Source organism: Gorilla gorilla, chromosome 8 (genome assembly GCF_029281585.2).
Source record: "Gorilla gorilla gorilla isolate KB3781 chromosome 8, NHGRI_mGorGor1-v2.1_pri, whole genome shotgun sequence".
NCBI classification, from domain to species: domain Eukaryota; kingdom Metazoa; phylum Chordata; class Mammalia; order Primates; family Hominidae; genus Gorilla; species Gorilla gorilla.
Genome location: NC_073232.2, coordinates 25,669,946 through 25,695,905, shown reverse-complemented (window position 1 = coordinate 25,695,905; position 25,960 = coordinate 25,669,946). Strand labels below are relative to the sequence as shown.

General features: G+C 39.0%; 1 protein-coding gene across 2 annotated transcripts in view; it reads left to right on the top strand.

The window, feature by feature from the left end:
• Positions 1-25,960, top strand: part of RSU1 (Ras suppressor protein 1) — a 226,388-nt gene that overhangs the window by 101,867 nt on the left and 98,561 nt on the right. For both annotated transcript variants that reach the window (XM_004049102.4, XM_019035296.3), the window contains one exon: positions 20,431-20,563. In XM_004049102.4, the coding sequence (XP_004049150.1) occupies positions 20,431-20,563 (133 nt within the window). The remainder of the gene's footprint in view (positions 1-20,430; positions 20,564-25,960) is intronic.

Here is a 25,960-nt window from a genome sequence, read left to right as displayed (position 1 = left end):
CAAGTGATTTTTTTGACAAGTGTGTCCAAACCACTCAATGGGGAAAAGACAGTCTTGTTAAGAAATGATGAAGTGAAAAACTACATAGCCATATGCAAAAGAATGAAGTTGGACCCTTGCCTAATAACATATAGAAGAATTAACTCAAAATGAATCAAAAACCTAAATGTAAGAACTACAACTATAAAAATTTTAGGGGAAATCGTACGATAAAATCTTCAAGACGTTGGACTTTAAGATGACTTCTTGGCTATGACACCAAAGGCACAGACAACAAAAGAAAAAATAGGCAAATTGGACTTCATGAAAATTTAAAAATTTTGTGCATCAAAAGACAACATCAACACAACGAAAAGGCAACCCAGAGCAATATGGCCAATGAGAGTTGCCTAGTGCTCATCCCTCCCCCAAAAGGGGATCTAAACAACAAATAAACAACTATATTTCAACTATAATGACGAGGAAGTATGCTGGACCGCACTAGGGGAGCAGCGAACTTCCTGTGGTGCATGGAAGGCCAGGACAGCACCATGGACAGGTGAGCGAGGCATCCTGCCTCTGCCACAGTCTCCCCCAGTGGAGACTTGGCAGTCATGGGGTGCTGTTTATAGGGAAAGGTATGCTGGTGATTCCCAGCAGTCCCAATTGCCACCAGAAATGCTAGCAGTCTTTGATATAGGAGTCCCCTAAACTTCACAGGCCCCCAATCCAGTTTGGAGAGTAGCCGGGAGCTCACACAGATGCAATGCCTCAGTGTCCACATTGAGGACCCGCAACCTAAGCAGCTTCAACTCTGTCCCATCTTGAACCTTTCCCACTGCTAGAGTGCATCCTGCCCTGCGCACCAGTAGCAATTGACTCTTTTCATCCTGGAGGCCCAGCTGTCCTTATACCACATTCACACAGGTACCTGCAGCACCATGACCATAGCTACCCAAAGCATAGGTCACATGGAATGACTGAGACCCCAGTGTTCAAACCCAAGTGACACACCACATCCCCCCACACCCCAGGGAACAGGCAGATCTGTACGGTGCTGAAGTCACTGAACAGTCATCCAGTTACCTCTCCTGCACATACCTGCACCATAGCCACCTGTCCCACCAAGCATGGTGCATCCATAGCTGGTCCAACTGTTGGTCCTGTGGCAGCCTCGTTCCCACATACAGACACCCAAAGAGCAGCTGAATGCTATTCTATGTCTAGCCTGACAGCTGGTCCAGTAGCAGCCCTCCCTCCCAAATAACTGCAGGGCTGCCCAACCCTATTTCACACTGGCATCCAGCCCAAGAGCTGGGCCAGTGGTGGACCTGCTCCTCTAGACAGACTCCTACAGGGCCACCTGACACAGCTGCACCTATGTGCAGCTGGCACAGCATCAGACCAGTAGACTCTTCATCCATCCTCTTGAAGAGACAGCCATGTAGCTGCTCAGCTAGCCACACCCATATGCACCTGAGCTCAGCCCAACAGCCAGACTAGTGGTGGCCCCACCTCCCTGAAAAGCCTGTTGGAGAGCCTTTTTGCCCTCCACACCCATACATATTCAGCCCAACAGCCAGCCCAACACCCCTACTCTCAGCAAAACCACACACTACGACTACCACAAATACCTACAGCATAGGCCATTGAGGCATTTGCAGACATTGCTGATGAAGATTGCAGCTGAAAAAACTACATGTAGACCATGCTACTGAGTCCACCCAGAACTAAAGCCAACTCACCACACTCAAATGACACCTTGGGACCTATCTACAGGAAGAATTATCTCCTAATGAAAGTTACTTCATAAACCTGGAAAAGGTCACTATTCCACTAGATGTTCAGATATCAGCATAGGGACACAAGGAATGTGAAAAAGCAAGGAAAAGTGATACCTCTAAAGGAATACAATAAGTCTTTAGTAAAAGACCCCAAAGAAAAGGACATTTATGAAATGCCTGAAAATAAATTAAGATAATCTTAAGGAAACTCATGGAGATACAAGAGAATACAGCAAATAATTCAGTGAGATCAGGAAAACAATTCATCATCTGAATGAGAAATGCAACAAAGATAAGTGTCATAAAGAACCAAACAGAAATCTTGGAGCTAAGGAATTATGAATGAAATAAAAAGTGCAAGTGAAAGCTTCAACAACAGACTACATCAGGCAGAATAATTTCTGAACTTGAAGACAGGCCTCTTGAATTATCCCAGTCAGAGGGGGGGAAAAAAATAAGAATTTTAAGTGAAGAAAGCCTGTGGGACTCATGCGATACCATTAAATGAACAAATGTTTGCATTATAGGAACTTCGTAGGGAGAAGAGTTGGAGAAAGGCACAGAAAACCTATGTAATGAAATAATAGATGAAAACTTCCCTAGTCTTGGGAGAAATACGGACATAGGAATTCAGCAAGTTCAGAGGTCCCCAGTTAGATTCAGTCCTCTCTGAGGCACATTATAATCATACTCTCAAAAGTTAAAGACAGAATTTTAAAAGCCACAAGAAAACAGTGTCACATCACACACAAGGGAATGTCCATTAGACTAGTAGTAGATTTCTCAGAAGAAACCTTGCAGGTTAGAAGAGAATGGGATGATATATTCAAAGTGCTGAAAGAAGGGGGGCTTGTGGGGAGGAGGAACTGTCAGCCAAGAGTATTATATCCGACAAAGTTATCCTTCAGAAATGAAGGAGAAATAAAGACCTTTTCAGACAAGCAAAGGCTGAGAGAATTTGTCACCAGTAGGTTGGCCTTATAAGGAATGCTTAAGGGAGTGCTACCACTGGAAAAGAAAGGACAATAATTATCATGAAAACATGTGAAGGTGTAAAACTCACTAGTAGAGGTAAATTCATAAACTTAAAATACTCTAGTGATTTAATGGTCCTATGTAAATCTCTCAATCCTCTAGTATGAAGACTTAGAAGTCAAAATGGTCAAAAACAACAACAACCACACTTAGTGGCTACAAATATATAATAAATAAGTAGATTAAGGCAACAAAAATATTAATTGTGTATGGGGTTAAGTCTAGAATATTTTCATGCAACCAGATTTAAATTGCTTTCAGGTTGATGTAGTCTATTGTAACTACAAGACTCTTATGTTAGCCCCATGGTAACCACAAAGAAAGAAATTACTACAGAATACTAAACAGTAAAGAGAAAGAAAACAAAACTTCGCAGCACAGAAAACCACCAAACCACTAAGGAAAATAACATGAGTAAAAGAAGGGGGAAAAGGATCTACAAAACAAGCAGAAAACAACAATATGGCAGGAATAAATTTTTATTGATATGACCTTGAATATAAATGGATTAAAGTCTCAGATTTAAAAATACAGAGTGGCCGAACAGATTTTAAAAATAAGACCCAACTATCTGCTGGCTACAAGAGGCTCACATCATCATTAAAGACAAACATAAACTGAAAGTGAAGGAATGGAAAAACATATTCCACACAAACAGAAACCAAAAGTGAGCAGGAGTAGCTATAATTGTATCAGATAAGACAGATTTTAAGTCAAAAACTGGAAAAAGAAAAAAGGTCATTATGTCATGATTAAAGGATAAATTCAACAAGAGAATATTGTAACAAATACATATGCACTCAACCCTGAAACATACAGCTGTACAAAACAAACATGATTGCACATAAAGGTACAGATCAACTGCAATACAATTATAAAAGGGAAGTTTGGCAAAGAAATATCAGACTAAAACTGCATCAAAGACCTAATGCACCTAGCAGATATTTACAGAACATTCTAACAGCTGCAGAATACAAATTCTTCTCAACTGCACATGAAACATTCTCCAGGATAGAGCACATGCTAGGCCACAAAACAAATCTTAACAGATTTGAGATAGAGATCCTATCAAGTATCTTTTCTAACCACAATGGGATGAAACTAGAAAACAACAACATGAGCAACTTTGGATACTTTGAAATACGTGGAAATTAAACAACATGGCCCTCAACAACCAGTGGGTCAATTAAATTAACAGAGAAATGAAAAATTGCTTTGAGACAAACAAGAATGCAAACACATCTTACCAAAACCTGTGAGACACAGCGAGAGAGCAGTTCTAAGAGGGAATTTTATAGCAATACACAGCTACATTAGAAAAGAAGAGAGATTTTTAATGAACAACCTAATGACGTACCACAAGGAACTAGAAAAACAAGAACAAACTGAACCCAAAATTGATAGAAGGAAAGATAGAATAAGGCTCAGAGCAGAAATAAAGACAAATTAACATTCAAAAGATCAACAAAACAAAGAGTTGGTTTTTTGAAAAGATAAGCAAAATCAACAAAATTTAAGCTAGACTAAAAAAAACAAGACTCAAGTAAAATCAGAGATGGAAAAGGAGATGTTACAACTGATACTACAGAAATACAGAAAATTATAGAGAATATTATGAGCTGCTATATGCCAACAAATTTGATAATATGGTAGAAATAGGTAAGTTCTTGGACACATACAACCTACTGAGATTCAATTATAAAGAAATTAAAGATCTGAACAGACTAATAACTAGTGAGACAATTAGTTATAAAGTGTCTTTTCTGGATAGAGAAAATGTGGCACATATACACCATGTGGAATACTGTGCAGCCATAAAAAAGAAAGAATTTATGTCCTTTGCAGGAACATGGATGAAGCCGGAAACCATCATTTTCAGCAAACTAACACAGGAACAGAAAACCAAACATTGCATGTTCTCACTCATAAGTGGGAGTTGAACAATGAAAACACATGGACACATGGAGGGGAACATTACACACCGGGACCTGTCGGGGGGTAGGGGGTAAGAGGAGGGATAGCATTGGAGAAATTCCTAATGTAGATGACGAGTTGATGGGTTCAGCAAACCACCATGACACATGTATACCTATGTAACAAACCTGCACTTTCTGCACATATATCCCAGAACTTAAAGTATAATAAAAAATAAAAAAATTTAAAAAAATTGTTTCATCAAAGAAAAGCTTAGGACCTGATGGCTTCACTACTGAATTCTACAAAACATTTGAAGAAGAACTAATAACAGTTCTCCTCAAACTATTCCAGAAAATTGATAAGTGGGGAGTATTTGTAAAATTTTATGAGTCCAGCATTAACCTGATCCTGAAACCAGACAATGATACAACAACAACAACAAAACTACAGGTAAGTATCTGTAATGTGAACATAGATGCAGAAATTCTTAATAAGATATTAACAAACTGAATCCAGCAGCACATTAAAAAGATCATTCACTGTGATCAAGTATTACTCATACCAGTGATGCAAGGGTAGTTTAACGTATGCAAGTCAATAAGTGTAATACATCACATTAAAAAAAAGAGACAAAAACAATATGATCATTTCAGTAGATGCAGAAAAAGCATTTGACATCCTTCAACATTCTTTCATAAAAACTCAACAAATTAGTTATGGAAGGTATGTACCTTAACACAATAAAGGTCATGTATGAAAAACCCACAGCTGACATCATACTGAATGAGGAAAAGCTTTCTTTTAATATATGGAACAAGACAAGGATGCCAACTTCTGCTACTTCTGTTCAACATAGTACTGGAAGTCCTAGCCTAAGCCATTAGGGAAGAGAAAGATATAAAAGGCATCCAAATTGGAAAAGAGGAAGTCAAATTGTCCTGTTCGCAGACATGATCTTACATATAGAAAACCAAATGGGAGAAAATTTTTGCAACCTACTCATCTGACAAAGGGCTAATATCCAGAATCTACAATGAACTCAAAAAAATTTACAAGAAAAAAACAACCCCATCAAAAAGTGGGCAAAGGATATGAACAGACACTTCTCAAAAGAAGACATTTATGCAGCCAAAAGACACATGAAAAAATGCTCATCATCACTGGCCATCAGAGAAATGCAAATCAAAACCACAATGAGATACCATCTCACACCAGTTAGAATGGCAGTCATTAAAAAGTCAGGAAACAACAGGTGCTGGAGAGGATGTGGAAAAATAGGAACACTTTTATACTGTTGGTGGGACTGTAAACTAGTTCAACCATTGTGGAAGTCAGTGTGGCAATTCCTCAGGGATCTAGAACTAGAAATACCATTTGAGCCAGCCATCCCATTACTGGGTATATACCCAAAGGACTATAAATCATGCTGCTATAAAGACACACGCACACGTATGTTTATTGCGGCACTATTCACAATAGCAAAGACTTGGAACCAACCGAAATGTCCAACAATGATAGACTGGATTAATAAAATGTGGCACATAAACACCATGGAATACTATGCTGCCATAAAAAATGATGAGTTCATATCCTTTGTAGGTACATGGATGAAATTGGAAATCATCATTCTCAGTAAACTATCACAAGGACAAAAAACCGAACACCGCATGTTCTCACTCATAGATGGGAATTGAACAATGAGAACACATGGACACGGGAAGGGGAACATCACACTCTGGGGACTGTTGTGGGGTGGGGGTAGGGGGAGGGATAGCATTAGGAGATATACCTAATGCTAAATGACGAGTTAATGGGTGCAACACACCAGCATGGCACATGTATACATATGTAACTAACCTGCACATTGTGCACATGTACCCTAAAACAAAGTATAATTAAAAAACCAAAGGACTCTACTAAAGAACTGGTAGAACTAATAAATGAATTCAATAAAGTTATGGGATACAAAATCAGCATACAAGAATCAGTAGTCTTTCTACATATTAACCATTACTAATATTAGTTCATTAACTATCTGAAAAAGAAATCAAGAAAACAGCTCCATTTACTGTAGCTTAAAAAAAAAGATAATAGAAACAAAACCAAATTGAAAGCTCTCTATATTGAAACTCTAAAACTTTAACAAAAGAAATTGAAGAGGACACAAATAAATGGCAAGCTACTTTGTCTTCATGGTTTGGAAGAATTAATATAGTTAAGATGGCCATATTACCTAAAATGATCTACAGATTTGATGCAATTCCTATCAAAATACTAATGACATTCTTTACACAAATAGAAAAAAAAAATCCTAAAATTCATATGGAACCACAGAAGGACCCAAATAGCCAAAGCAACCCTGAGCAAAAAGAAAAACCTGGAGGTATCACACCAACCAAGTTCAAAATGTACAGTTGACTCCTAAAGAACTTAGATTTAAACTGTGCACACTCACTTTTGTGTAGATTTTCTTCTGCTTCTGCCACCCCTGAAACAGCAAGACAAATCCCTCAACAGGAAGCGTACTCACCAGGAAGACAATGAGGATGAAGACCTTTATAATACTCCACATCCACTTAATAAATAATAAATATATTTACTCTTCCTTATGTTTTTCTTAATGACATTTTCTCTAGCTTTTTTGTAAGAATATAGTATATAATGTATGTAACAGCCAAAATATGTTAATTGACTATGTTATCCGTAAGGTTTCTGATCAATAGTAGGCTATTAATAGTTTTTTTGGGGGAAGTCAAAAGTTGTTCAAGGGTCAATGCTACTACAAAGTTATGGGAACCTAAACATGTTACTGGCTTTAAAAACAGACGCATAAACCAGTGGAACAGAATAGAGAGCCGACAAATAAATTTACATACCTATAGCCAACTAATTTTTCATAATGGTGGCAAGAACACACATTAAGGAAAAGACAAATCTTTTTAGTAAATGGTGCTGGGAAAATTGGATATCAACATGCAAAAGAATGAGTCTAGACCTCTACCTCTTACCAAAAAAAAGAAAAATCAAAACAGATTAAAATGTAAATGTAAAACCCAAAACTATGTAACTATTGGAAGAAAACAGAGAGGAAACTTTTCACAGCATTGACCTGGAGAAGGGTTTTTTAAACAAGACTTCAAAAGCAACAGGCAACAAAAGCAAAACTAGACAGACAAGATTACATCAAATTATAAAGCTTTTGCACAGCAAAGGAAGCTATTAACAGAGTGAAGAGGCACCTAAAGAATGAGAGTAAATATTAACAAACTATGTATCCGGCAAGAGGTTAATATTCAGAACATAAAAGGATCATAACAGCAAAAAAAAAACCTGATTAAAAAAATGGGCAAACTACCTTAATAGACATGTGTCAAAAGCAGACATACAGATGGCCAACATGTATATGAAAAAATGCTCAACATCAGTAATCATCAAGAAAGTGCAAATCAGAACCACGATAAAATACCACCTCACTCCAGTTAGCATGGCTGTTGTTAAAAAGAGAAAATAAGGGTTGTCAAGGATGTGGAGAAAGGGAAACACATTGTTGGTGGGATTGTAAATTAGCCATTATGGAAAAGAGTATGGAGATTCTTCAAAAAATTAAAAATAGGACTACCATACAATCCAGCCATTCCATTACTAGGTATATATCCAAAAGAAATTACTATGTTGAAAAGAAAACTTCAACTCCTATGTTTATTGCAGCACTGTTTACAATAACTAAGATACGTAATCAACCTAAGTGCCCATTAATGCAAGAATGAATACAGAAAATGTATATATACATAATGGAATATTATTCAGCCATGAAAGTATGAAATCTTCTCATTTGCCACAATTGGATGAACCTGAAGGAAGTCATGTTTTGTGAAATAATCCAGACACAGAAAGACACATAACACATGATCTCACTCATATGAGATCTTTTTTTCTTAACAACAAAAACTTGAAACAGGAAGTAGAATAGTGGTTACCAGAGACTGGGAGGGGAGGGAAGAGAAGGAAGGATGCAGAGATGTTGGCCAGTGGGTACATAGTTACAATTAGATAGTAGGAATAAATTTTGATGTTCTGTTACACAGTAGAGTGACTGTAACTAACAGTGAAATATTGTGTATTAGGAAACAGCTAGAAGAGAGGCTGTCAAATGTTCCCACCACAAAGAAAGAAGTGCATGAGGTGATGAATACTAGCCACCCAGATTGGATAATTATATAGCATAGATAGGTATCAAAACATCAAATTGTACCCCCATAAGTATGTATAATTTCACTGTGTCAATTAAAATATATTTTTTCTAAAAAGACCACCCACGGAATGAGAGAAAATATTTGTAAATTGTATATCTGATAAAGGATTAAAATTTAGAGTATATAGAGAACTAAAACTCAACAGCAGCAACAATAAAAAACACAACCCAGTTGAAAAATGGCAAGGGACTTGAATAACTTTTTCCCAAGGAAGATACATAAATGGCCAATAAGCACATGAAAAAATGTTCAACATCTCTAGTCATTAGGGAAGTGCAAGTGAAAACTACAATGCTATATAATTTCATATCCATTAGGGTGGTTACTATAAAAAAATTTACAAGTATTAACAAAAAGATGAGGTTGGGAACCCTTGTGCACTGTTGGTGGAGATGGAAAATTGTATGACAGTTTCTCGAAAAATTAAAACTACCATATGACCCAGCAGTTTCACTTCTGAGTATATTCCCGAAATAATTGAAAAACAGGGTCTCAAAAAGATATGTGTACAGCCATATTTATAGCAGCATTGTTCACAGTAGCTAAAATGTGAATGCAGCACACGTGTACATCAACAGATGAATGGATAAGCAAAATATGGTGTTTACATTTGGCCCTTTGTATCCACAGAGTCTGCATTCATGGATTCAACCAACCACAGATCAAAAACATTTGGGCTGGGTGTGGTGGTGTGTGCCTATAATCCCAGCTACTCAGGAGACTGAGGTAGGAGGATTGCTTGAGCCAAGAAGTCCACCACCAGCCTGTGCAACAGAGACAGCATCTCTCAAAAAAGAATCAGCCAATAAATAAATAAAAATAAAATGTGTGGGGGCTGGGTGCAGTGGCTCACTCCTGTAATCCCAGCACTTTGGGAGGCTGAGGCGGGCTGATCATTTGAGGTCAGGAGTTCAAGACCAGCTTGGCCAACATGGTGAAACCCCATCTCTACTTAAAAATACAAAAATTAGCTGAGTGTGGTGGCACTCGCCTATAGTCTCAGCTACTTGGGAGGCTGAGGCAGGAAAATCGTTTGAACTGGGAAGCAGATGTTGCAGTGAGCTGAGATCACGCCTCTGCACTCCAGCCTGTGTGACAGAGCGAGACCCTGTCTCAAAAAAATAAATAAAATGCATGGGGAAAAAAAACAAAAATAGCAGAACAACAATTTTAAAGATACATATCTTAAAATATAGTATAAAATCATTTATGTCACATTTACATTGTATTATAAATAATGTAGAGATTATTTAAAGCGTACAGAGGATGTGTATAGGTTATATGAAAATTTACACTGTTTTATATGAGAGACTTGAGCATCCGTGGATTTTGACATCCACAGGGGTCCTGGAACCTGTCCCCCATGGATACTGAGAGATGACTGTATATAGAGTGGAATATTAGCCTTTAAAAGGAAGTTAATTTTGACATATGCTACAACATGGACGAACCTTGAGGAAATTATGTGAAGTGAAATAAGCCAGTCCAAAAGAAAAAATGCTGTATTATTCCATGTATATGAGATACTTAGAACAGTCAAAATCACAGAGATAAACGGAATGGTGGTTGCCAAGAGATAAGGGAAAGGAGAAATGGGGAGTTATTGTTGTCTGGTTTTAGAGTTAAGGTTTTACAAGATGAAAAAAAGTTATGGAGGCAGATGGTACAGTGGTGTTTGCACAAAATTACAAATGTATTAATATCACCAAGCCATACCCTTAAAAATCATGAAAATGATAAATTTTATCCTATGTGTATTTTAATGCAAATAAAAAGTGGGGGAAAAATTAACCAGTCAACTAACAAAAGCAGAGGATATTATTTTTTTAAAAATAACCAATTTAAAGTAGAACCAAAAAAACTAAACAAAAAGAAAAGAAAGTGTATTCACCTAATGCATTACCCCCCTCGGGTGTTTTCATTTAAAAATAAAATTTCTGCAGGTAATAGGGCTTTCAGGCCAAAGGGAATGATTCTGATGACAGAATTCTGGGCCCTGTGAGGGAGGTGAGTGACTTGTTTTTGTGTATAACTCCCCAGTGCTCCTAAATCATCTCACATTATTGATTATACCAACAATATTCAATACCTTTTGAAAGGAGGGAGAAAATCTGTTAAGTGTCATGTACTGGAAAGACCAAGGCCTCTGGAAGAGCCAGATAAATTGGTTTTTAAATACCTGCCTGGCTGCCTACTAGTCACATGACCTTGAGTATGAATCCTGAACCCCCAAAATGGTAGCTGCTACTTCTTAATTTTAAGATGAGATCATAATAATGCCTTCCATGCAAGATTATTGTGACACCCTGGAATAATGTATGCAAAGCTCCTGAAATGATACCTGGTACATGGTACATGTATAACAAATAAAAACCAATATTATTATGATAATGAGGATTCTCCAGTTGGTGGGTTTTTATCCTTTGTAGAACTTGTGATAGTATCTAAAAATTCAGATTTCTTTTTCAGCACTCAAAATAGATTTAATTTTTTCTTTTATTTAAAATTTTAAAGTTCTAATGTTAAAAATTTTATCCTTCTGAAAGAAAAGGGATTTTTTTTTAGAGTGTGGTCCTTCGACCAGAAACACCATCATCCACTAAGAACTTGTTAGAAATGCAAACACTAGGGCTTCACCCAAGACCTATGAAACTAAAAACTCTGGAAGTTTTAGTCATTCTGTAAAAAATATTCTGATGCACACTCAAGTTTGAGAACGCCTGCTTCAGTAAATCTGGGAAACAGACAAGGGTAGCATTTATGATCTGTCATCCAAAAATAACCACTTTAAATTCTGAGATTTTTTTTCCAGTGTTTTCTCTGTTCATATGCATATACACTTATATGTGTATTTCTTCCAGTCTTTTTCCTATACACCTGTGTATATATTTATGGTGTTTTAAAAAGTTAAGATCATGCTGTATAAGTTTTACAGCCTTCATTTTGACCTTCAATATTATGTCATGACCATTGCCCCATGTCATTAAATTTTATTTGAAAACATTTTTAATCATATGGCTACATACTATACCATGCTCTGAGTGTCTCATAATTATGAACCAACCCCCTAGACATCTGAGTTGTTTCTAGTTGTTCAGAAGGACATAAGCAACACTCAGTTGAAAATCTGTATTCATAAATCATTGTTAATATGAGTGATTATTTCCTCAACATAAATTTATTACTAGGGTGGAATTACCAGGTCAAACAGTATGAACATTTTTACAACTCTTAATAGAAATTGCCAAATTGCTTTTCAGAGAAGAGGTGCCAGTTTGGATTCTAACCAGCAATGTAGGGAAAATGTTTGTCCATTCCTCTAACACAACCGACGCTGCTGTATTAGTCTGTTCTCGCACTGCTATAAAGAAGTGCCTTAGACTGGGTAATTTATAAAGAAAAGAGGTTTAATTGGCTCAGAGTTCTGCATGGCGTATAGGAAGCATGATGCTGGCATCTGCTCGGCTTCTGGGGAGGCCTCAGGAAACTTAAAATCATAGCAGAAGGCAAAGGGGGAGTGAGATGACTCACATGGTGGGAGCAGGAGCAAGAAAGGAAGTAGGGAGGTGCCCCACACTTTTAAACAACTAGATTTTGTGATTACTTGCTGTCACTAGAACAGCACCAGAGGGATGTTGCTAAATCATTCATGAAGGATTACTCTTATGATCCTGCCACCTCACACCAGGCCTCCCTCCGACATTGAGGTTTACAGTTCGACCTGTGACTTGGGCAGGGTTGCAGATCCAAACGATATCATTCTGCCCCTGGCCCCTCCAAATCTTGTATTCTTCTTACATTGCAAAATATAATCATGCCTTCCCAACTGTCTCCCAAAGTCTTAACTCATTCCAGCATTAACTCAAAAGTCCGAAGTCTCACCTGAGACAAGGCTGGTCCCTTCCACCTGTGAACCTATAAAATAAAAAATAAGTTTGTTACTTTCAAGATACAATGGAGGTATAGGCATTGGGTAAATACTCCTGTTCCAGTAGGGAGAAATTGGCCAAAAGAAAGGGGCTACAGCTCCCATGGAAGTTCAAAACCCAGCATGGCAGTCATTAAATCTTAAGACATAAAAATTATCTCCCTTGACTCCATGTTCCACATTTAGGGCACTCTAATTCAAGAGATGGCCTTCCAAAGCCCTGGATGGCTCCCTGTGGCCTTGCAGTGTTTAGCTCCTGTGACTGCTCTATTGGGCTGGCGTTGAGTGCCTGCAGCTTTTCCCGGTGCAGGGTTCAGCCTGTCAGTGGATCTACCATTCTCTGGTCTAGAGGTTGGTGGCCCTCCACTGATAGCTCCAGTAAGGCGTTTCCTCAGTGGAGACTGTGTGTCTGGGCTCCAACCCCATATTTCTCCTTCACACTGCCCTAGTAGAGGTTCTCCATGAGGGCTCTGCCCCTGCAGCGGGCTTCTGCCTGGACATCCAGGCTTTTCCCTACCTTCTCTGAAATCTAGGCAGAGGCTTCCAGTCTTCAATTCTTTCACTCTGGAATTTGCCCAAGTCAGTGAATCGTTCTTGAGATCAGGAGCCAGATCCACCAGACTTTTGTCCATTATGTCCTAACATTACCTGAACAATAAAAAGGAAATCTGGCAAGGAAAAACAAGATTGCCTCCCACATTTAGAAGAATGATTGAGAAATCCTAAATGAATGCCAGGTTTAAAACATAAATTATTTACTTAACAGCCATTTCAACTTGCAACATAAGGCAACCTTGGAGGTGACTGTTAAGGATGGCACTGTTCTGTTGCTGGTTAATTATATTTATAAGCAACTGAGAGCTTCTTCTATCCCTTCTTAACCTGGACCACAGATATCAAATGGCCAAGAAGAGCATCAGATGGAAGCAATGTAAAATGCTATTTTTCTTCATTGGCATAAGGACTTCTGGGCCTTTTCACACCAGCACACACTTAAATCAGGTGCTGCTTGTGTTGGAACCATTTGGTAGGGTGGTGGTTTTCTCTTCTTAAATCTTTTTGTGTGTGTGTGTGTGTAAGTTGTACTATCCTCCCCGACTAGATCTGAAGAGTAGCTGTTTATTTTAGTATGTATCTTAAAGCAGCAATGCAATGCATGTATTAAATGTACAGAATGCCTCTTTTAAAAATGTGTTGCTGGAAAGGCCAAGCAGACAGTTGCCGGAATGACAGTGTGGCCTTGCGTTCCCCACAGAATAAATTTGAGAGCTGTCATGAGACATCCCAGCTTACATTGCATTGATGATGCACAGAAAGAAAAGCAACCTCAGACCTAGATTCTCATTCCACTTAGGTTTATAGACCATCATCTATTACGCAGACAGAAGAGAATGGGCCACAAGCGTGATGTTCACTGCAATAGGGTATACTTAAAGGATACTGTTTTGTACCAATTAGTGTGCACCATGTGCTTTGAATTTGTTTTTGACCATTCCCTTTCAATGTACTTTAATCTTTTTTAATTATGAGAATAATCCATACTGTTAGCATGGAATTCTCCAAATCGGTAATTAATGTTTATCCTTTGCTCTGCCAGTTCAACCTCCTGCCCTACCTTAATTTGAGAAAACCAACATTAATATTTCCCTTATTTGAGAAAATCAACCTTAAAAACTTAATATTATCCTTTTCTTCTTTTACACATAAACATTTAGTCATATACATATATGGATTTCTACTGTATTTTTTCAAAAATTGGTTGATAGCAAGCTTAGTAGATCCTCATTGTTTTAATTATAGTTACAGACCTCCCTCCAGGTCAGTGCATACAAATAACTCTCTTTTAATAACTGAATAGCATTTCACAGTATGGCTATAGCACATTATTCTGCTTATCACCTGGTAATGAAATTTCCAGTTGTTTCCAATGTTTAGTTACTGCAGACACTGTTTATTACAATATGAGCATTTTATAGGCCTTCTGATCATTTTCCACTCAGTAAAGTGTGTTCCTAAAGAAGTGAAAAAGTAGGAACTTTCCAGAGTCGGCCATTTGTCTGTAATCATGCACTGCTATAATTAGTAGCCTAGCACATGATAATGAGAATTATGGAGACTTATGTGTAGAATCTTTGTCTATGTGGGAGAGTCCCTAAATGTAGCTTTTATTTTGTATTGGAGTCATTTGTAGTTAGCTTCCATGTGAGGATTCGCCACAGAGAAGAGGTGATCTTTCAGCTGTTATTATGTCCCATCTCGATCCTTTCTGAGCAAATCAATTGCTTGGTTTTGGAGAAATCTAGTATAGTAATGATGGACTATAGCCAATCAGCCACTTTTTTTTAGTTTTACCTTGTTAGACCACAATCTTAGATATTTATGAATGAATGAGAGAGCGTGGCTTTTGGAGTGCATTAATTTAAAAAAGCTCTCTGTGGTACTATTTTGAAATTAGGAAGGGAGGGAATGCTACTTTGATGACGTGAAAAATTTGCCCAGATCACCTCGATTGCTTACTATATGATAAATGGTGCCGCTAGCCACATGTTTCAGGATTTTGAATACTCAGGAAGAATTCTTAGAGTGTGATTATGGAAACAACCAATTTCCATAAGTGAAAATGAGCATGCTTATTAATGGGGCTGCAATTGCCTATTGCATTCAATCACATTTATAACCAGCAAGGAGAATGAGTGTTTTGCATGATTTAATGTTTACACAATTGCAGTTGCATGGCAAAGCTTGCTGTACTAGAGGCTTTGGAAAGAAGCATATGTGGTCCTTTTGCAGGTAATAAAATGGAAAATCCAATTTGCAATTGCAGAATAAGCCTCTGAGTGATATACGATCTTCATAGCAGCATCGGTCAGAGGGTCAATGCTAATCACAGCGCTGCCTGGCTTCCGCAGTGGCCTGCGCCTTCCGACTGAGGAGTGAGCAAAGTGAATCTGTGTCTGGGAGCCAGCCAGCGTGTCTGTAGATGCACCACTTTCTAGCTTATTAGATCCTCTTTGTCACAGTGCTTAATCCTGCTGCCTGATCCTTGTTAGAACACCACCAGAGCGCCGCTCAGCCTTCTAATAAAGGGGATGGGTGAGGGCTCCTAACTCAACGCACTGAAGCGTGTGGCGTCAGAGCGATTGCAGGCTGACTGACAGCGGGATGAGATGCTTCCTGCATGTTATTACTTAAAAGGGAACCTACCTCCGACAGCTGACAGACGAGCTCTGCCGAGGCAATGGTAACTTGTTGCTAGGCCAATATGAGTCGGGTGTCATCTTTTCACACAATATAATGGCCAGCTTTACTCTAATTATATTAACCCTCTTCTGAAATTGCTTCATCCCCAACTGGTGCAGAGTGAGGCAAGAGAACCCAGAGACAAATCGCTTGCTGGAGGATTGCAGCGCTACAGAAACAGGTATTGTGTTATCCACCGGTGACATTAAGTTGAAAAACAAAACAAGCATGCCCTATTACAGCAAGTCCCAGTTCTAACTCCAAAGAGACATTGTTCTGTTTCGCTCGTGCAGTTTCCATTTCTGTCATTTATAATAGTTTCCTCCTTTAAGGTTTGCCACGGACATTATACCTGGGTTTCATGGCTCTTTGTTAAAAAGAAAGAACAACATCATACAAGAAGCTTTTTTCTTTTCTTTTTTTTCCCCAGTGAACCCTAATCATTCTTTTCTATTAGGCTCTTAAGTTCATGTAGCTTTAGGAAGCACTTGTGGATTTAATTTAGTAGCGTTGCTTGATACTGAAGTAAGTAAATGAGGGTGGGGAGGGTAACCCAGTCATCTGTCCCCTCCTTCCCACTCCCCATCCCAGCTAAAATATGCAGATGGGTTGAAAGTGATATAAGTGAAGATGATCGTGAATAGCCTGTGGTCCTTTCTGTTAACTCTGACTTGTAGACATCAGCGTGTGACTCCTTTTCCCTTAAGGGAGTATGTCTAGCTCGCATCCAACGTCTCCTGTGTGCTCCAGTTAGCAGCCGTCATTAGCAATCTGTGATGCCTCTGCCGTCTCCACTGACAGCACCTAAATAGAGACATCACTTGGGATTGACAGATCTCCAGGGGGTTACAGGCTTCAGACAAAAGGGCCCAGAGAACATGGCTGACCTTTCTTGGCATTATTCTCCTTCCATGAGTGGCAGTCAGGGAGCATAGAACTTTAGTACATTATTTTCAGAGGATTACCACTGAAAAGACTGCACGCTTAGTAAGATGCTGTTAATAAGTTAACAAGAGGCTGTGTGCATTCCAGAGTGGTTTTGCAGGCCGTCAGTAGTAGAACACGAGTGCTTCTTTCCCGCAGATATACGTACCTATTCCTTAAGTTCACGGAGGGGTCTTTAAAACCAGCTTTACTCATAACATACCTTCAGTTTCGGATGATCGGGCAAGGCTTGGGACTCGGCGGAAGGGAGCTTGTGATGCAGGCTAGAAAAGAAGAGTCTCTTCCCCTCATTATCCCAAGCAAATCTTCCCAGGGAAAATTTGAAATAGCCGAGACTTGTGCGTGTCATCCTTCCCGGATCCTTTCCCTGCTCCACGTTGTTCTCATGCTTGCCAAGGGCCCTGAGAATACAGTGTGGTGAGAAATGCTGCTCTGTGCCCAAATGTAGCTGACTTCCCTCCTCTTCTCCCTCTTCCCAAAGTAAAAAAAAAAAAAAAAAAAAAAAGGTGTGTTCCTGCAATCCCCCCTCTGAACCAGATGATGAAAGCAAAGCAGTTGTGTAAATGATGGAAAATCCTGGACGCTTCTTCAACAGAATAAAATTCTACCAACTAGAAGTTCCGACTATATTTCTCATTAGGATAACCAATTTTGCAGAAGAAGGAAAGATATTTAGGGCAAAATACTCACTAACTAGAAAATCCCCTTAGCTTAGGAATTCATTTCTGTCCTATTCCATAAATATGTAGTTTATACTTTTCATGGCTTCTGCTGCTTTTTTTTCATCTACTTTGCAATACACATATTTTTTCTTTTTCTTTTTCTTTTTTTTTTTTTTTAAGACAGTCTTGCTCTGTTACCCAGGCTGGAGTGCAGTGGTGCCATCTCGGCTCACTGCAACCTCCGCCTCCCAGGTTCATGCAGTTCTCCTGCCTCAGCCTCCCAAGAGGCTGGGACTACAGGTGCGCACCACTGTGCCTGGCTAATTTTTGTATTTTTAGCAGAGGCTGGGTTTTGCCATGTTGGCCAAACTGCCATGTGGTCTCGAACTCCTGACCTCAAGTGATCCACCCGCCTCGGCCTCCCAAAGTGCTGGGATTATAGGCATCAGCCACAACTCCTGGCCAAGAATACCCATATTTTTTCCAAACACCTCAAGTTTATTTTTTTCATAGTTGATTCATGCTGATGTCTGTGGGCAGAGATTAGAGGCAGGAAGATGACAAGATGTAAGCATAGGCTGTTTCTCAGGTGAATGTTTTAAGAGAGATATATTGAGCTGCAGCACTACCATTCCCAGCTGATGAGGGCATTGCTGCACCGTGGTCATTGTTGTCCGGTTTGTAACCCCTTCCCTTACTAGTCCTGCCTCCTGTGCACAATGGGCAACATACCATCGTGCACATAAAATACGACACATCAGAAATAGACTTGTTTTTAAATGGATGGCTTCTTTCCAGGAATGTATATTATATTCATTTTTAGGAAAAGGAAAAATTGGAGAAAAAAAACATGAAGGAATTATATGGAAGACAAGATAAATTGAGTGCAGCAAACTAGATTTTAAGAGGAAATAAGAATTATAGAGAAATGTAAACAAGGGGTCAGTTTCATTCTTGGGACTCTAAAAACCCCCTCCCTAAGTAAAGATAAAAACAAAGATCAATGGCAGCCCCTTGCCAACAAGATGAAACCCAGGTGAGATACTCAGCTAAGGAGAATGCATACCACCCCTGGGTTTTCATTCGCCCTAGGCAGCTTTCTGACTCATGGTTTAGAGAATCAAGCTCACTAATTTCCCAAGTGACTTAATATCTGACTAACGATGTTTAACCATTAAGATGAGGAAATTGACAATATTGATAATCTTGGAGAGAAATGGATCTGCTTATTTTTGTACCAAGCGCCAACAAATTCTTAGTAGCTTTGGAAAGATGACGAATTACTCTCTCTTGATATTTAGTAGTGTCTATTTTCTTAAAAAGATTTTGTGAAATTGTAGTCGTTTTTCTTTTCTTTGTTTTTCTGAATAGTTGCAAGTTCATAGAACAAAAAGGAAAGATTCAAAGTATCTATTATTTTGTTTTAACAAGCAATATTGCATTATCTTCCTCATAAAAAAATTCATTTATCCTTTCATTTCCAAAGCTCAGATCAGCTAGGCAATGATTTGCTTTGTACTTGCGTCCCAGGATATGTTTTCATTGTCCTGAGTTACCATCTATGAAAACATAGGCAGTAGAACCTGGGAACAGCAACAGCACGTAACTTCGGTTGTGTCTTAGCAAAAATCTTTGCTGTGTCTCTAGATTCAAACAGTACCAGGCCATGGACGAGAAGTCTGAAAATTGATTTCCTCAGTAGGACTTTTAGGGACAGACCTTCACATATATCCCTGCTGCCTAACTTCTCTTTCTCTGCTTCTTGCTTTCATAGGCGAGCGCATTTTAGGAAGTTCTTTCACACATTGCCTTTTCCATTTTTGAATATATCAAAAAGAAAAAAAAAACAGTCAACTGGTCATTAACAGAGGATATCCAGATGAGGGGTGCTTGCTGGCTTTTTTATGCTACCTTCATTAACTCAACCTTATCTAGATTGATATGTAACCTGATGGCCTCACCAGACACTAGAAGGTGTATGAGATTGAGCATCAGCTTGAAATCTTCATGCTGGCTTTTTCTGATCTTGGGCATATTAGTTAATTTCCTTAAGTTTCCATTTCTTCACCTATAAAGTAATATTAGTATCTGACCTTCCAAATTGCTGGAGAATGAAATGAGGAATGATTTTAAAAGGTAATTAGTCTTTATCACTGCCATGTTAATGAGATTCATTTAGGGCTGATTCTGAGATGTGCTTATGCTCTTATACTTGAGTAACAACGGTTTGGCTTGGGTAATATTCCTGTCTTTCTCCATTCATACGCTGTCTTGATTGGTGAAAAAAGTGGTGTTGATCAGATTGGGCCCAGATCAGCCAGGACACGGCATGATGCATACTGACATGGTCAAGACAGAATTTTAAATGGTTTTCATATTATCACTTCTCTTAATCTTGAACAAGTCATTTTTGTCTCTGCAGCAAATACCTCCTTCCCTCTGCTTTGCTTTCCTTTTCCATCTGTCTTCTTTCTTCCTTCCTTTGTTCTTAATTTCTGGGGCCAAGGTACTGTCATGACTGTGTACCTGTGATGACTTGGGTTAAGAAATTTAAAAGACATCAAATGATCCAAGAGGCACTTAGGGTTTGATTTAGGGTACTTAGGCTGTGATTACTGAGAAGGACTTCTTAGACCTGATCTGTGTTGGATGAAGTGACCTTCACTTTTTTTTTTTTTTCCTCCCAGGAAACTTGGATTTAACTGGCCAGAAGCAGGTATTCAAAGCAGAGAACAATCCCTGGGTGACCCCCATTGCAGACCAGTTCCAGCTTGGCGTGTCCCATGTTTTTGAGTATATCCGTTCTGAGACATACAAATAGTAAGTAGACTCTGATTTTCTGAAATAGTAGACTGTGATTTTATAGTATTTATAATTATGCCTTTAAAAATATTATATGACAGTATCCTATTGATGGCAGTTAGCACTTAGCATTTTAAAATGTTTTATTAAAAACTGCATGTTGGCCAGGTGTGGTGTGGCTCACACCTGTAATCCTAGCATTTGGGGAAGTCGAGACTGGAGGATTGCTTGAGCCCAGGAGTTTGAGACCAGCCTGGGCAACATAGCAAGACCCCGTCTCTACAAAAGAAAAAGAAAAAGAAATTATCCAGGCATGGTAGTGCATGCTTGTCATTGTAGCTATTCTGGAGGCTGAGTTGGGAGGATCACTTGAGCCCAGGAGATTGAGGCTGCACAGAGCCGTGGTCATGCCCTGCACTCGAGCCTGGATGAGAGAGCAAGACCCTTTCTGAAAAGAAAAAAACAAAAACAAGAAAAAACAGCATGTGGTCATTGTCTCTATTTGTAAATTGTTTTTTATTGATATTTTCAAGGGGATTTTTACCGATTTTCTTTAGAGAATTTTTGAGGTATTAAATTAGTTGAATATTAATGGCACTAAGGAAATTCACCATTCAGATCAGAACATATTTTTTTTCTTCTGTGAATGCAAAGAATTACAAGTGGTCTGAACAAAATTGTTAAGCAGTTTATTTATAAAATCAGTAGAGAGTACTAGCAATGCGTCATTCTATTATAGAGAAGCTTGTACTGTAGTGAGATGATAATCTCTTAGAGAAAAGGAGAAGGCAGGAGAGGAAGCGGAATCTGCCAGCCTAAAGTCACAGCGTCCAAATACCTCAAGTCCTCACTCCAGGTGAAAGGAGTCTATGCAAAACTGTCCCCAAAACCTCACCATTCCTGCTTCTTTCTTCCTCCATGTGTCAAGGTTGAAAGGAATTCTGCCACTTCCACGTGCTTCTGTTGTTATATGTACCGTCATGATTTTCCTACCTTATCCCAGCCCCCAGCTGCAAAACAAACTGTCATTTATCAAATACTTGCCTGACCCCAAATGCTGAGATCTAGTATAATTTTAAGCATATACAAAAAAGACAAAAACATCCCTAGTCAAATGTAATCTGTTTTTGTGTCTGACATCAACTTTTAAAATTTATTTTTTAATTAATTATTTTATTTTTTTTAAGAGACAGGGTCTCACTGTATTGCTGGGCTGGAGTGCAGTGGCACAATCACGGCTCACTGCAGCCTCAAGCGCCTGGGCTGAGGCAATCCTTCCCTTTCAGCCTTCCAAGTAGCTGGGACTACAGGAGCACACCACCATGCCCAGCTAATTTTTTAAATTTTTTGCAGAGATGGGGTCTCCCTATGTTGCCCAGGCTGGTCTCAAACTCCTGGTGTCAAGCAATCCTGCTTTCATCTTCCAAAGTGCTGGGATTACAGTCATGAGCCACCATGCCCAGCCTGGCACGAACTTTTGAGAATTTAACATCCCAACTATTGGAAGAAAGCTAGAAGATTGCTAAAGGTCACATTTAGTTAAGAGTTTCTTTTCTTTTCTTTTTTTTTTTTTTTGGTATCAGAAATATGTCCCACACTCAAGAAAACCCTGTGAATCTGTGCCAGGCCAGTGGGTCGGGATTGATTGGCAGGGCAGAGCCTCTGCCCAGAAGTGGCTGGCTGCATTTCTGCAGTCTTGCAGCCTGAGCGCCATACTCCTGTTCAAACATTTAGCACTTGCTGTGGCCATGTTTCCACCAGACAGAAACAGAGAAGACAAGCTGTAAAGAATAATGGCCGGCCTGAGCATGGTGGCTCACGCCTGCAACCCCAACACTTTGGGAAGCCAAGGCGGGTGGATCACTTGAGGTCAGGAGTTTGAGATCAGCCTGGCCAACATGGTGAAACTAAAAATACAAAAATTAGCCAGGCATGGTGGAGGGGCACCTGTAATCCTAGCTACTCAGGAGGCTGAGGCACAAGAATCGCTTGAGCCAGGGAGGCAGAGGTTGCAGTGAGCTGAGATCGTGCGACTGCACTGCAGCCTGGGCGACAGAACAAGATTCCATCCCAAAAAAAAGAAAAGAGAAAAGAACAATGGCCTTAAAATGAAATACACTAAAATTGCTAAAATGATACCATATCCTCCTATATAAAAGCAATGTAAAGCGTGGTTTAGATTACTTTAGACAATACTATGACACTTACAGTATAAGTCTAAAGACTTACCTTAAGGATAAAATGAGATAGGTATAGGATGTGTATTAATTGTTTCATAAGCCATATAGATATGTACAGTTATTACAGATTCAGTTTTTTTAAAAAAAATACGAATGTAGCTCACCCTTAGAAATTAGTTAATTATGAAAATGTGTGAAAATATAGTCACAAATTAGCAGATGATTGTTTATCTTCTTCCTTGTAAATTGTTAATCATTGCTATCATGAGTTTTAGATGGGGCTCTAATTTTTTCTTAGTAAACAGGAAGCTATTTAGAGCTTGGTTTGTATGGTATCTTGAAAAAAGTCATTCTGTATATGATAGTATACAGAAAAATGCATGAACAAACTCCTAGCCATCTGGAATTAGAGGAAATTCTTTGTTTATTATTCTGGTTAACAATTTTTAGTTTTCCATAGATCAGTTTATAATTTACAGAGGATGAGAATACATTGCATATGAAAGTGCTTTTAACTTTAAAAGATTAAATTGTGAGTTTCTGGATTTTGTGTTACCTCAAAGTAATTATTAGGCAATTAATAACCATTCTGCACTGTTACAGACTATTTTAACTGATTTGAATGTGGTCAGGATTCTGGATAAATGAGAGGTATCTATAACATAATTGGTATATCTGTTTTTATGTCTGTTATTAGCATCCTATTTTGGGGGGTTGGCGTAGTCTAAGCAATGTGTCTGCTCACTTTTTGTTTCATTTCCTTATGGAGCCTTGGATTACCTTTTATGCAGTTAAGTCAACATTAAAAAGTTTCAGTAGGCTGGGTGCGGTGGCTCACGCCTATGATCCCAGCACTTTGGGGTGAATTGTGGGGTGATTCACCATGAGGAGGGTGAATCACTTGAGGCCAGGAGTTCAAGACCAGCCTTGCCAACATGGTGAAACCCCATTTCTACTCAAACTACAAAAATTAGCCGAGTGTGGTGGTGGGTGCCTGTAATCCCAGCTACTTGGGAGGCTGAGGCAGGAGAATCGCTTGAACCTGAGAGGTGGAGGTTGCAGTGAGTTGAGATAGATGGCGCCACTGCACTCCAGCCTGGGTGACATAGTGAAACTGTGTTTCAAAAAAAAAAAAAAAGAAGAAGCAGCTTCAGTAAGCACCGGAGAGCCATTGCCTCCTTTCCACAGGGACCAGCTGGTTCCATAACGGCTGCTTTTAGGGGCATCTGCATGATCCTCTGCTGGGAGGTCACAAGGTACATGAGCTATGCTAGGGCAGGGGCCTGCTGTGAGTTCTCTTCTCTCCTCCTTGGGAAGGAGAAGAAGGTTGGTTACTTTGTGTATTTCAGTTTTTTTGTCCTTCTCTCATTCTCCTGTAGCAGCTGTCGTCACCCCTTTGTCAAACATACTAGCCCAAAATATGGACTGTTAGCTGATAAGACAATAAGTCAAACTCTTAGTCGTTTAAAAAAAAAAAAAAACTGCACAAAAATGCCGCTATTGTGTTTCACCAGATTAACACACACTGATTTTCAAAATTAAGGGCCTCCTCTGTATGAATAGATCTGTATTATATTAAGTATATCCTCATATAATTAGAACCCAACTCAACTCTTTGTTTGAAGCAGCCATTTCATAATTAGGGGATTTTTAGTATCCTATCTGAAAAATATTATGCGAATTAGCAGGTATTTGGCTACTTTTTAAAAACGTTTTACATGTGGCAGCCTTCGGGGGAGGCAGTTTATTCATGATACTCATAGTTTTTTTAAAAAAGCAAATTTCAGATTCATTGCCTTAGTTTTTGATCTTGTAGTCTAAAACTTATTATAGTTCCTAATTTTCACTTCTTTGTCTCTATTGTTTAAGCCACATACTTCCCCTTTATTAAAAAGAATCATTACTTATATATTTATCAGTGTCTGTGTGTTGCGGATGTGTATTTATCTGTCTATCTTTAAACTACCATGAAAACATACTTTTGGTTTTGGCACTTAAAACACCTGTGAACCTCCTCCTCCTTCCCCCACCCCCACCCCTTTTTTCTAACCAGTTAACCCATTACCTAAATGAGAGGAATAAAGAACTAAAAAACTTACCGGAATGTTTTCTTTTCATTCACGTCTATGATCGGCGTTCACGGTGACCTTCCTCAGAGCACGTCCTCAAGTTCTTCTGAGTCTAGGGCAGAGAGGATGGATGATCTGATTTATAGGCTCTAATGGACTCCAAGAGGAGACATGGATACTTGAAAGAAAACAATGAATTCAGTGTGTCAGCAGAATTAAAATACTTGGAGATGACTTAGCTTCATGAAGATGGGAACTTGTTCCATTAAGCAGGAGGGGTGTGGCTGGTAGGATGGTGAGGTATAGTTCTTCAGAGATTGCTCTTTGGAGTAACATTTTGGGCATTAATCACGGCCCCTTCATCATGTCTCAGGTGGAAGCTGCTGTCTCTTCATCTTTCGTGCCTTCCACAGGGGAACGTGTTGGCTGGTGTCATTGAGTTGCCGGTTAACATAAAATGATGAGCTTGGTTGGGTCATTGAAGCTCACATCCTACATGCTCCATTGTGTTTTTAAACTGTCGCTGAGTTACACAATTACCTGTTAACTCTTTATTTGATGGTGGTTGTCTCTTCGACCTCTTTTATTTCTTTGAAGCAGAATTATGATGGAATACTCATCACTTAAGTTTCCAGAAGGTAGAATTTTTCCCCCCAGGAGAGGCAGTCAAGTTGAAGTCAGCACCCTTGACAAGATTCTTTGTGAAAGGGGGTAACTCACACTTTGCACATTTCCATCAAGGAACGTGGATAGCAACTGCAAGCCATTTTAAAAGCTGACAAGTTAACTCTTGTCAACAAGTTAACAAAAGAGGTTTGACAAATGTTAGGCTGGAAATGCTTCCCTTGAAAGAGGTATTTGGCAAACAGGCGTCATCATGAAAACTGCAATTTGCCAAGCATGGCAGTCCTAAAGCCTCATTTCCAGCATGGCATCACTCACAAGATGCTTCCTCGTGATTCTGCCTGTCTTTTTCACCTTTCTTTTCTCTCTCTGGAAAAGTTCCCCACTCATTTGTGTTTTGTGTGTTCCGTTTTTTTAACCTTAAATGAAAGACCAGCCATACTATTATTCATATTAGTTAACAGAAACATTTTAACAAAGCAGTCTTTGGTGAATGGTGGGAAACCATGAGATAAAAGCTGAGAATTCCTCTTTATTAGAAA